At 41.5% G+C, this 13,257-nt stretch overlaps 1 protein-coding gene across 5 annotated transcripts in view; it reads left to right on the top strand.

Annotated features, from left to right (window-relative positions):
• phaf1 (phagosome assembly factor 1) overlaps positions 1-9,182 on the top strand; it is a 124,282-nt gene extending 115,100 nt beyond the window's left edge. For 4 of the 5 annotated variants that reach the window (XM_063066709.1, XM_063066710.1, XM_063066712.1 and 1 more), the window contains exons 13-16: positions 1,185-1,237; positions 4,228-4,286; positions 5,615-5,687; positions 7,533-9,182. In XM_063066709.1, coding sequence (XP_062922779.1) covers positions 1,185-1,237; positions 4,228-4,286; positions 5,615-5,687; positions 7,533-7,622 — 275 coding nt within the window. In that variant the 3' untranslated portion in view covers positions 7,623-9,182. Of the gene's footprint in view, positions 1-1,184; positions 1,238-4,227; positions 4,292-5,614; positions 5,688-7,532 lie in introns of all 5 variants that reach the window. The other variant, XM_063066713.1, reaches the window with a different exon arrangement.
• The last annotated feature ends 4,075 nt before the right edge of the window (positions 9,183-13,257 follow it).

Below are 13,257 nucleotides of genomic sequence, written 5' to 3'. Positions count from 1 at the left end.
CATAGGGACCCTAACTTTAGGTCCCAGATTTCCACTTTGAGTAGTAGAAATTATTTGTGTATTAATTCTTTATTTGAAAGATGGAATAGTCATATGGGCATAGCAGAATAAGGTCATCTGACAAAAGTCAGCATGCTCCACTATGTATTTCAAGTCTTAGATTTTCAAATGGCAATGCTCTGACAGAGGTTGTAGCAGTCCCAGAATTATTACAACTAATACTTTTAGCAATCCTTGAATCTGGCCATCTCTCCAACTTGTAATCACTTCCCAGGACAGCTCTGAAGCTGGTTTCTGCTTCAGGAGTCTAGTGTTGGATGTGCAGTGACCTGGCCTGCCCAATAGAATGGCCTTATTGCAATTATGAGAAGCGGTTTCATAAACAAGAGATTTTGCATATGCTGGAAATCCAGAACAACACGCACAAAATGCTGGAGAAACTCAGCAGGTCAGGCTGCATTTACGGAGATAAAAAAACAGTTGACATTTCAGGCTGAGAGCCTTCATAGGACTGGAAAGGAAGGGAGCCAAAGCCAGACTAAGGTGAGGGGAGAGGAAGGAGTACAAGCTAGCAGGTGATAGGTGAAACCAAGTTTGGTGGGGGGGGGGGGAATGAAGTGAGAAGCTGGGCGGTGATAAGTGGAAGAGGTAAAGGGCGGAAGAAGAAGGAATCTGATAGGAGAGAAGAGTGGACCGTGGGAGAAAGGGAAGGAGGATGGACCACGAATGTTTCATCTATGTTTACCTTTTGGTCCACTGTAGATTTCTTTTTTAAAGCTGAGATTACGATCTGTTTCATTTCTGCTGATTTCAGCTGGAGTTTTGCTGGAGTCAAACAGCACGAAAACAGACCCTATAGCTCATCAGATCCATGCCAGCCATCAAGCAGTCATTCAAACTAATCCCATTTCTATTCTTCCCACATTCCTATTTGCTTATTCTATCACTTATCTACACAGCAGGGCATTCTAAGATGCCACATGTTTGAGGTGTGGCAGGAGCGTGGAGGCAGGGGGGGTTAGAATTACGTATAGGGAACTCGTGTGGTCATAGGGAATGAAGTATAAACTCTAAACTGCCCTGGAGGCTGGGACTGAAATTAAGATTGAACAAGTTGACTAGATAGAACTGAAATTGTTTTGTTGGTTCTCCCACTTACTGATGATTTGGGTTTTTATTGACAGATGAAAGCACTGATGCACAATTGCAGCCATGTATTGTCACTACTTACAGCAAGGTGAGCCATTGATACTGAAATAACTGAATAATTCAATGTCCCCCAAGACTCAGGCGCATACAAGCCATATCTGGATGCCAATCTGTTCCATGCAAATACTATTGATTTGCATATATTTTACGGTTGATTTTGGAATCTTCAACCTGCATTACTGCACTCTATTGATTGGCCAAATGGAAAGTATCCCTGTATTTAACCTGAAAACTGATCTGGCACCAAACCAGTACAGGGCTGTTTCAAAGTAGCTCCCATGGGAGAGATGCATGCAAGTGCTCCAAACATGTGTTTGAAGATCCCTTCAAGTTTGAGCTACTCTGGTGCTAACTTCTAAAACAGTTTCAGATGCAAGTTAATAAATGTGAAATTAGCTCTCTTTCTCTTCTCCAAAAAACTGATGTGTGTAATGTCTTAATTCATACTAAAACTATTTTTTCATGTCTTCATTCTCCTCATTACCTTCTCTAAATGCCGCAGCCTCTCTGAATCAGAACCAGGCTTATTATCGCTGACATATGTCACGAGACTTGTTTTATGGCAGAGTACAGTACAAGACATAAAATATACTGTAAATTTCAATAAGAAATATATTATTTGTAAATATACTATATGGGTTCATTGTCCATTCAGAAATCTGATGGTGAAGGGAAAGAAGCTCTGCTTCCCCTTAATCTTACCTTGCTTAACATCCAGGGAAATGGTCCTTTTATTTGCATCCCCTCCACCACCTGAATCCTTCATTATATTGACCACTGGCATACTGTTCTGGAGCATATATTACAAGATGCACAGCAGCAACCTACCAAAGTTTCCTGCTCATCACCCAGCCTCTAGTATCTAGTAGGGCAAGAGCACATTTGCCATCAAGTTCTCCAAGACCCATAGCAGTCAAGCTATGGATTGGCCATTATCATGATAAAAATATTCCCTATCAAAGCATTCATTTATTACAATACGATTCTTCTTCAATTAATATGTTCAAGAATGTTGCTGAATTTCAAAATTATTAACGAACAAAGTTTACTCTATTCAAGTAAACAGCCCTACCACATTTTGATGTCCCTGTTAACACCAAATGTACGAGTCTTCATTATCCTTGAGCCACTCAATTAAGACCATAGTTTGAAGCAGAGTCAGAAACCAAATAAAACAAGGCAATTCTCTTACATCTCTTCTGCTGCTCTGCAGCCCTGGTAACAGTTTATGTAAGTGTATCATCTCAATTTTAGACTTCCAGTCAACTTCTGGCTTCAGTCAAAAGAAGTTCTTTCTGGTAGTGGAAAATCTCCTGATATACACATGATCAAACAACTTCCTGTCACATGCCAAGTCCATCTCATTGCGTCATAAATTACTATAGTACTCTAGCTTTAACTAAGCTTCTTAACACATTAGCCATTACCACGTGTAGTATTTAAAAGTGTTTGTTCCATGTGTGTTCTACTTAATGAACTAAGGTTATATAATATCACTCTTCTAAACCGACTAAAAAGTTCCTGTATACCTCATGAGAATACCTTCAAATTATTGTTTGCAAGACAGAATACAGTTCACTTCCATTTTCTTGAAGGTAATAAAAATTCAACTATAGTCATAGTCATACTTTATTGATCCCAGGGGAAATTGGTTTTCGTTACAGTTGCACCATAAATAATAAATAGTAATAAAACCATAAATAGTTAAATAGTAATATGTAAATTATGTCAGTAAATTATGAAATAAGTCCAGGACCAGCCTATTGGCTCAGAGTGTCTGACCCTCCAAGGGAGGAGTTGTAAAGTTTGATGGCCACAGGCAGGAATGACTTCCTATGACGCTCTGTGCTGCATCTCGGTGGAATGAGTCTCTGGCTGAATGTACTCCTGTGCCCACCCAAATACATTATGTAGTGGATGGGAGACATTGTCCAAGATGGCATGCAACTTAGACAGCATCCTCTTTTCAGGCACCACCGTGAGAGAGTCCAGTTCCATCCCCACAACATCACTAGCCTTACGGATGAGTTTGTTGATCCTGTTGGTGTCTGCTACCCTCAGCCTGCTGCCCCAGCACACAACAGCACACATGATAGCAGTGGCCACCACAGACTCGTAGAACATCCTCAGCATCGTCCGGCAGATGTTAAAGGACCTCAGTCTCTTCAGGAAATAGAGACGGCTCTGACCCTTTTTGTAGACAGCCTCAGTGTTCTTAGACCAGTCCAGTTTATTGTCAATTCATATCCCCAGGTATTTGTAATCCTCCACCATGTCCATACTGGATGGAAACAGGGGTCACCGGTACCTTAGCTCTCCTCAGGTCTACCACCAGCTCCTTAGTCTTTTTCACATTAAGCTGCAGATAATTCTGCTCACACCATGTGACAAAGTTTCCTACCGTAGCCCTGTACTCAGCCTCATCTCCCTTGCTGATGCATCCAACTATGGCAGACTCCTCCCCTTTTCCCTCAAAGAACATTAATGATTTTAAAACTGAAGATTAACTCTCTGAAAAAGGTAACCCATCATACTGTAAGATTGGGACTCAGAGTAACACTTTATATTATTCCTTTACTTTTAAGTGCTGTGATATATCTGGCTCCTTTCAGACTTTCAGCACAGTTAATAGAATTTTCTATTGATTATTAAATTCCTTTTTTTATTGTACGTGGTGGATGGTACTTGTGTAAGCAGCTGGAAATGACATTGACCTTTGTTAGGTTCTGAAGCTAATCAAACACGAAGGTCCTCATCAGATTTACTTGAGGGTTCCCGGGCCCATGCATCACAGATCGACTCCAATGTCCTCATCTGAATGAAGCACATTTACCACGAAGATGTTTGAACTAGCCTCGGTCAGCCTCTGAACACAAATATAAAGGACGAAGGGAAATGCAAGAAGTCAAAATAGTGTGACTGTGCAAACTTAACACTATCGTACCATGCCAGGCAGAAACCATGGTGATGTGTTGGTGAGCTGCTAATCAGGGCTGATACCTGTTTTAAATTTTTCAGTGGGATGCAATTCAGGAGCTGCTTGGACACCCCATGGAGAAGCCAGTGGTCCTTCATAGGTATGGTATGTGTATGTGATTAAAAAAATGTTCTAGTTCGATCGTAGGGCTGGGATCGGTGTGAATGTGTGTAGCACAGGAACTGAGGAGCAAGACTGAGATGTAATAAACTTGCCAACTGAGTCAGATTTCTTACTGCATATACCCTAGATGTTTAGACTCACAGAACTAGCTTAAAAGATAGGACCAGAAATTGGGTTAGTGCATTTTAATAATGTTAGAACAGTGTGGGAATTTCTTCACTATTTATCGGTGAAAATTACACAAAAATAAAAATTCTTCAGTTGTGAGGTTTACAAACCAGAATATAGGTGACACAGTGCTAAAATGGGAATTGTCAGATTAAGCGTCGTGTTTTCTATAAATATATGTAAATTCTAACAGCTTCCAGAATTGAGCCGAGCAGGTTTAATCTCTGTAGCTGGCTCTTGAAGATAAACGTGATGATCCAAACAAGTTATTTGCAGCTACAGTGGAATTGGTGCTGTTGAATGAATCTGGTGAAGATTGCTCTCAAGTGGCCAAAGGAACTGGGACAGGATAGTGAAGATGAGAGGAGTTGGAATTGTCCAGGGATAAAGTCAGGTGGTAAAATCTGTGAGGACATGGGTTCACTCTATCAAATCCTACACCCAGGAATTCTACCAGCCAGCAAAAAGCCTCTGCAAATAGAAAATTAAATGAAGGCTCCTCTCCTTGAAGAAAGTATTTGATTGATCTCCTGAGTACAGCAGTGAGCAGCAAACTAATATTTGGCAGATTAATGGCTGTATGTGTTGGCCTTTTGCTCAGCACTATTTCACGGAAAATATTTAGTCAAAACTAGTTCTTTTGAATAAATAAGAGACGCTGTTTTTCAGAATAGTGAAGTCGAAAATCTCACTGCTGACATATTCTACATTTTACACCACTGTAAATGTCATTTGGAGTTTTATGTCTGGAAATAGTTGCTAAGAAAATCTGGCCAGAAAGTCAGAAGTCAAATCTAGTAATGTATGCAATATTTAACTGCACAATACTTGTTTTTGGAATTGTTCAAGCAATTTTTAAGCCCCATTGTTTAACATGAATACTAAAATCATCAGCATTTTGGGAACTTTACTTGTTTAGCAGAACTTCTGTGTTACAAATATGCAAACTGCAAATATTTGTAAATTTTCCACCTTACTTTTATTTAGCAAAAACACATGATTTTTTAAGCGGAACATGCAGCGAAAGCATTAAGCCTGTTTGGAGGGATATTGGGGATCCCGTTAGTAGGTAGCCCAGTGTTGTTTCTCCATAATTGTTCTATCAATTGACTTGCTTTTGCCTGTCTCCTGGCACAGATCCTCTTCAGCAAACAACACAAACCCTTTTGGATCAACCTTCTGCTTCGGACTGCAGCGCATGATATTTGAGGTAAGATACGCCAGTTCCAGACCTTGCAGGTTAGAAAATGGAAAGTTAGCTCACTTTGTCTTCTCCGTTTATCAGTAGATACTGTGCACAGACAAACGAGGCCAGGGTGTACCTTCCGACCAGCAAAAAAACAAAACTGCTGGAGGAACTCAGCAGGTCAAGCAGCGTCTGTCAACGTCTCAGGTCAAGACCCTGCACCAGGACTCAGTGGGAAGATAGCATAAAAAAGGAGAGGGGGCCAAGTGAGACAGGCCAGAGGGTGATGGGTGGGCCAAGGATGGGTGAAGAATGGTGAGGATGGGTGCTGCTAGGAGGCAAAGGTATGTGGGTGATAAGTGAAAGCAGACAAATGGGTGGGAAGTAGGGGAGGGGTCTACAAAAGCTAAATCTAACAAATCAGGAAGATGATAATCTGCGGTTTCCTGTGTCTTCCTTACCACATGGTTACTTTACCTACCAGAGCTCTCCACAATATAATGTACTTGCTCAAGTGCCAGCTGCCCACTGGCATTGGATGTAGTTATTATATTGTGGAGATTTCTGTAAAGCTACCGAGCAATAAGTAACACACATCAAAGTTGCTGGTGAAGGCAGCAGGCCAGGCAGCATCTCTAGGAAGAGGTACAGTCGACGTTTCGGGCCGAGACCCTTCGTCAGGACTAACTGAAGGAAGAGATAGTAAGAGATTTGAAAGTTGGGGGGTGGAATCCAAAATGATAGGAGAAGACAGGAGGGGAAGGGATGGAGCCAAGAGCTGGACAGGTGATTGGCAAAAGGGATATGAGAGGGAGTACCTGGGATCCTCAGAAGGTCCAAATTGAGAGGCTCGAAAACGAATCCTAAAGCTAACTGGAGTAAGTTGGCGACGGAGGCACGTTCCAAGAAAGGATATATGGCTGTGATAGCGAGGCTGAGTCAAAATGTGGTCGAAAAGTTGAAGAGCCGAAGAAATTCCAGAAGGGGAGCAGGGAGAGATGGTTTCACTGAACTTCCGTCGAAGCGGAGATTTAAACTTCTTCAGTGTAGGCATCACCCGAAGAGGCTTCACAGTAGTGAATTTAAAAATGCAAACATGAGGATTTCCAGCATCTGCAGAACTCCTCGTGTTTGCATTTTTAAATTCACTACTGCAAAGCCTCTTCGGGTGATGCCTACACTGAAGAAGTTTAAATCTCCGCTTCGACGGAAGTTCAGTGAAACCATCTCTCACTGCTCCCCTTCTGGAATTTCTTCGGCTCTTCAACTTTTCAACCACATTTTGACTCAGCCTCGCTATCACAGCCATATATCCTTTCTTGGAATGTGCCTCCGCCGCCAACTTACTCCAGTTAGCTTTAGGATTCGTTTTCGAGCCTCTCAATTTGGACCTTCTGAGGATCCCAGGTACTCCCTCTCATATCCCTTTTGCCAATCAACTGTCTAGCTCTTCGCTCCATCCTCCCCCTCCTGTCTTCTCCTATCATTTTGGATCTCCCCCTCCCCCTCCCACTTTCAAATCTCTTACTAGCTCTTCCTTCAGTTAGTCCTGACGAAGGGTCTCGGCCCGAAAAGCCGACTGTACCTCTTCCTAGAGATGCTGCCTGGCCTGCTGCGTTCACCAGCAACTTTGATGTGTTTTGCTTGAATTTCCAGCATCTGCAGAATTCCTCGTGATTGAGTAATAAGTAATGTGCCTTCTGAACCTCAACATGTCTGTACACAATATCCACAAATACCCCAGTCTGGGGAGAAAATCACACAAGGAAAATTCAAAGTTAGCATGAATATGATAGTGTTATATAACTTTCCTTGCTGTATATTTTAAAAGTGTTTAGATCATCAAGTGTTCCTGTATCTCCTTCGCAGGTCATGCAGAACAATCACATAGCATCAGTAACGTTGTACAGTCCTCCCAGGCCCGACAGCCAGGCTCGAAACACAGAGATGATCCAGTGAGCCTCTGCCTCATTTGAACCAACAAGGATGCAACCGGTTCAGTACAGTGTGCCTTGGTTTGCTGTCGCGATTGTATAGAGCAGCACGATCTGATCCACACCAGCCCTGGCCGCACATGTACGGGGGGTGGGGGGGGGGAGGTGTTCAGTCTGTCACTGACCTCATCGCTGGCGATGGGACCCTGGCGATGGGGTATGTTGCTCCTTGCTTGCATCACGCCGATTCCTCTCTTCAGTCGTACGCCACAGACCAAGGGGGCCCTGTCCTGTCCTGTGTCTGTCAAGGATGAGGGCAATGGAGCTGCAGACACAAGAAGCACAAGTTGTTGAGCCTCAAGGGCAGTGTTTCAGGTTTCTGTTAATATGTGTTACTGTTTGGTGTGATACTCCATACACTCATATTTCTGTGTCCCAGCACAGTATGCAGAGACGGAAGTTTGTTTGTGAGTTCAGCCACAGCCTATCTCTGTAGCTTAGACGGTAGCTTGTTTTATTGAACTTGTATCATTGCACTACATACACTTTAATTACTTGATTAATGTGTTTTATTCACGGAGGAGTGTCAGGGTATAGTGCCAGCTAATTAGGTGAGACTGGGGTGTGGAGAGGAGTCCAGTCCATGTACACAGCCGGTCCTGCTGCTTGGTGGAGAAGTGGTGACTTGGTCACTTCACCACTCAATTGAATCAAGATGCAATCCTGTCTGCCATTTCTTGAATTGCATATTATTAATTTGATGCCAAAGACATATCTTCAACACACTTGGTTTCATCATCTCTCAGTGCTATTTCATTTGATGGAACTACACGCCCCAGCGACAATGCTGGCCACTGGCCGATTTTGTCGGCCCACGGGAGAGATTGCATGCTACACAAGCTCAGTGTGGAGATTTCTGTTGTTTGCAGTATTCTTGAGAGGTATGTTCGTTCACGGGAAGATGTGAAGGTACTCGGGCCTTTCCCTTGTCAAACTAGTGATTGTTTTCCTTTTTTTAAATTAACTAAATCTGTTAGCCATGACACATTTTTACATCACATGTTGTAGCAACTTGTAATAAATGGACAAATTTTGTGTGTTTACACTGTGTGTAAAATTCTGTAAATAATACATTTTGTAATTTTAACAAAATGTACAGGGAGTGCCTGTATAGTCTAATGCCGAACAATGAGAAGGACGTATTTTGAATTGTAATCAATGTTTTCACTCTGGACCACTAGCAGGGATATGTGATTTGTGTTTTTGTGATATTTCACATTCTGTCTTCCTGTGTGAGCTGTGCGATTCCAGACTGTTATACTCAATACACATGGATGTTGTTCAAAGACTATTGTTCCTGTTTACTTTCGAAGCTATTGCTGTTCTCTGATAGCTGTTAATTCTTAACCGAACAGCTGAGTTTAGTGCTGTCTCCTGTGCTCTTTGCTTAACCATGGGAACTATATGTGCCTCTTCATTCACTTTTACTGCACTGTCCTGACTTTTCTTTTAAAAAAAACATAACTTTTTGGGGAAAAGGGGGAGATGCACATTAAGAGCATGTATTCTGCACCATAAATAAAACCGACTCCAATTCCCTGTTTGTGACAATTTGAGTTGGCTGGTTCTTTTCTCAGGGTGTGCAGAAAAGCCCGTCAAGGGAGAATGGTCACACTGTCATTTAGCAGAACTCCCACGCATGGATGTCAATGCGGTGGCTTTCTGTACAGAGACTAATTTGTATGTGAATTTATTCCAACTCCTCATCCTTGCTTACCAGAGCCATTACATCATCCACAGTGCCACTGCAGGTGGAGCAAGTACACATTGTAGTAATGTTCAGAGACGTCTTTGCTAAGTAAGAGGTATTTACGATGCATTTGTATAAGCATGAGCCATCAAGCATGGTATGCGTTTCAAGTGATGGTTTCTCCAATTGTTCGTTATCAGGAGACTTCAGAGTGCCTGGCCTTTCCATATACAGGGTATTCGACAGAAACACTATACATGTCCATCAGGATGGGCAAGTAGAAGGCAAGGGTGGCTGAGTTGTGGAATTTATGGGGAGATTAATACAGGAAGGCAGCCTAGAGATAACTGGGAAAGGAATAAATTGCAGTTATGAGGCTTAGTCGTAATGAATGGAAAAAGAATCTTGCATTAAACAATTGGTATAGCTTGATTCCAACCTACAAATGGCATTTAGCAAAGGCTGAAAATGAAGATTGTTGTAGAATATTGAGGCTTATTTCCAATTTACAGCCAGTTAGACAAAGTTTAAAAAAAAAGTTATTAACAAAGAATGCAAGAAAACTTAACTTAAACTTAAAGAAAGTTAATTTTGAGATTGATTTAACTGCCCTCCAAAATGGCATTCATAGTCTTAATTTATTCTTGCTAGACACAGTAAGGGTAAAACCAAAGGATCTATTATTGATGTAGTTACCAGATTTGAACACAGAAGTGCTCATGTAGTCTGTAAAGTCTTTCTCACCAGCATCCAGAGACTAATATCTAAATTAGAAGAGGTGCCCCACAGGTAAGTCAAACTACAACTTGTCATAGATATATTCCAAAAATCATACATCTTTCCAGTTAAATTCTGGACAATCTGATTCCAAAATGGTATAAGATTGTAAAAGTTCATTACAATATCTTTGCAACCACTCTCTTTAAGACCAATATGTCAGATAATTCCTGCAGAGTCCTTGACTACATTCCATCCCACCAGCGGACTGAACTTCCAGGCAGGTGAGAGCCAGCCTGCCAGTTACAACATTGTTTCCAGACCAGGTGCCTCATGGTAGCAGGTTTTCTTGCACAAGTTTGATCTTTTAATTACTACTTACAGTACCTTTTGATCTGCCAGGAAGCAGAGCTGAAAAGCAATCAAATGCAAATGCAGAGAAGAGTTGTGACTGGGTTGCATCTGGAATGGCAATCGGCATACTTAGCCACGTTTATATTAAAAGAATGACATAAGAACATATGAAATAGCAGGAGTAGACCGTCCAGCCCATTGAGCCTGCTCCACTGCTCAGTAAGGTCATGGCTGATCCGACCATGGCCTCATCGCCACTTATTCTCCATAACCCTTAATTCCCGAACTATGCAAAAATCTATCCAACCAGACAAGAAGCTAGATTTGACAAAGTTTTATGGGGTAATCACATTCTTTCTCAGAGTGTGACCTAATGATTACACCAAACAAGCCAATGTATCCTCACAATGGTGCTATAATGTGAATATCCACACAATTGGAGCCACCTATTTTCACTTTCCTATACATTATTGATTTTTCCTCAAGAAGACTAAATGAGGAAAATGGGATTTTCTCCCTAGTGCTTAAACTACAGAATGCTTTACAATACTATTTTGTAGGGGTCATTGTGCTAAGGGTTTGAAAGTGATGAATTCAAGACCTGTTGCTGAAATTCTCTTGATTTCTTTGAGTGTTGGATAAATGTACACTGTGACAGTGCCTACCATTGCTGTCAGGGTATCTGTTGCTGGCTGTTCCAAAACAACAAACCAAGTTCTCTAATTTTCTATTGGTAGTGCCCAGCTTGCCCAGGTGATTTGCTCTACATTCATATTTCTTACTCCCATTTTAGGGAGAGGTGAGGAGCAGATACTATTCATTAAATCCTATAAGGGCATAAGTCTAAGCTTCTTGAGCCAAAGCTTGAAACTAACCACTCTAACATTGCCTTGTTCCCACAATGGCAGCTCCTCTTAAACCTTACTTTTTATTGGCCTTGGCCAACTGCTTAATAGATCGCAATGACTGAAGCCTGCCCAAAGGGCCCAGAGCTCTTTTTAAATCTTTGCACTGTTTCACCAAAACAAGCGACTGCTGGTGGTGATTGAATCCTGCCAAATAGACTCTGGTCCAGCCAAGGAGTTCACCAACACTGGGTACAAATTAAAGAAATCCGTGGTTCTGAAATAGAAGCTGTTTGTAACAGTGGAGCAGTTTAATCGGTTTGACTTTGATCAGTTGTAAACTGATCAAGGTCATTTATTGAGCAAAGATTGCTGCTGATGCTGGAAAACTGAGCTGCAAACAAAAGGTAAGTGTACATGTCAGCTGCATCTGTGTGATTCTGTGAAAATCCCTTGCACTTGCTTAATCTGTTACATTTCCATTATCATCCATTACTTAAAAATGTCACCAACTGAAATGTTAGCTGCTTCTTCTCTGCAGTTGCTACCTAATCTGAACATTTCCAACATTTTGTGTTTGGTATTGCATTGTTTCATCTAAGGAGCAGAAATAATCATCCAGTAAATCATGCTAATCTTAAGCCTTTCTTTTATTTTGCTCACTGTTCCTCGCCCTCTAGCTCCAACACTCATGGTCTCAGACTCAGCCTTAACTGCTGTCATTGGCTGAGCATCTATAGCCATCCTGAGTTTGAGAATTCAAGAAAAAAGTAAATTAGTGTAAAGCAATATTACACCAACCTCTGGGTTGAGATCCTCATTAGGATCTTTCAGGAAATTGTGAAATGTTCCTCTGCTTCAATAACTTTTACAGCCTTCTATCTGCAGACCAGCTAATTAGTGGTGCATTTCACAGTTTTCCACTCACTGCCTTCATAGCAGCAGGCAAATTAGGCACGAGAATTTATTCATTCAGAGTTTCCCAAAGTGTAAGCCTTCATTGTACTCATTATGGAATTCTCTTAAGCAAGCACTTGCTAGGAGTAGCTGGCTGTAGTCTTGGAGAGTTGTCTGTGGTCCCCTGCATCTGTTCTTTGTTTTTAGATGAAGGCAGGAAAATAGATAGAAAGAACAAAGGGGAGAATGTGTGGTTGGGTGGAAGATGGGAGGGATTTGTTTAACAATTAAGTTGAATCTTTCTGACATCTCTGAGAACACCCGCTCATCCCTTCCTATCATTAGTCCATCCATTCATTATGTGGCAACAATCCATTGCAGCTGGCGGAATGCTGCAGCTGATGGTCATGTCTCTTTAAGAAATGGCTGCTGAGGTTGCAGCTGCTAGTCTAAATGTCAGCAGCAGGGAGAACATGCAACTTAAATCATTGCAGCAGCAATATTTTCAACCTATCATCAGGTGATGTTATACAGGAAAACCCAAAACTAGCATTCTTTAATCCCCACGAATGAAAATTGTGATGCTTATGGATCTTTTACAGGCAGCATTAGAGTGACCTACAGTGCTAGTTTAACTCATCACTAAAATATGGTAAAGCAGTTATGGAATGATTTTGGCTGATACTGGCAAAATATAAGAAAAAAGAGTTAAGACAAAGAAAATATTGTTCATGGTAGCTAGTTAGTTAAGGCTTTTGAGTGTGGTTCATTCCAGCTAGACAGCAGTAAAGAGGCAAGAGAGTGGTACGGTCAATTTATGTCAGAAGATAAGTGTTTAGGGAGGACAAGACCTGTAAAATTGGGATGCTACTTTGCTTCTAAACCGAATACAGTTGAGACAATGAAAAATTAGTGCTGCCATGTATATAAGCAGTTCGTTTCCCAGAAAGCACAGATGTACAAGATTGCCTGGCAGAGCTCAACACAGATCAAGCAGACTAAATTGCATGTTTATAGAGGAATCTGATAGATAATTCCCTCAATGCATTTAGTCAACTTTATCCAACCCCCAACTTGCTTGGTATTCCGTTTATTTC

Source organism: Mobula hypostoma, chromosome 14 (assembly GCF_963921235.1).
Source record: "Mobula hypostoma chromosome 14, sMobHyp1.1, whole genome shotgun sequence".
Taxonomy (NCBI): domain Eukaryota; kingdom Metazoa; phylum Chordata; class Chondrichthyes; order Myliobatiformes; family Myliobatidae; genus Mobula; species Mobula hypostoma.
The sequence above is the reverse complement of the archived record's forward strand: the minus strand, read 5'-3'. Positions and strand labels throughout refer to the sequence as shown.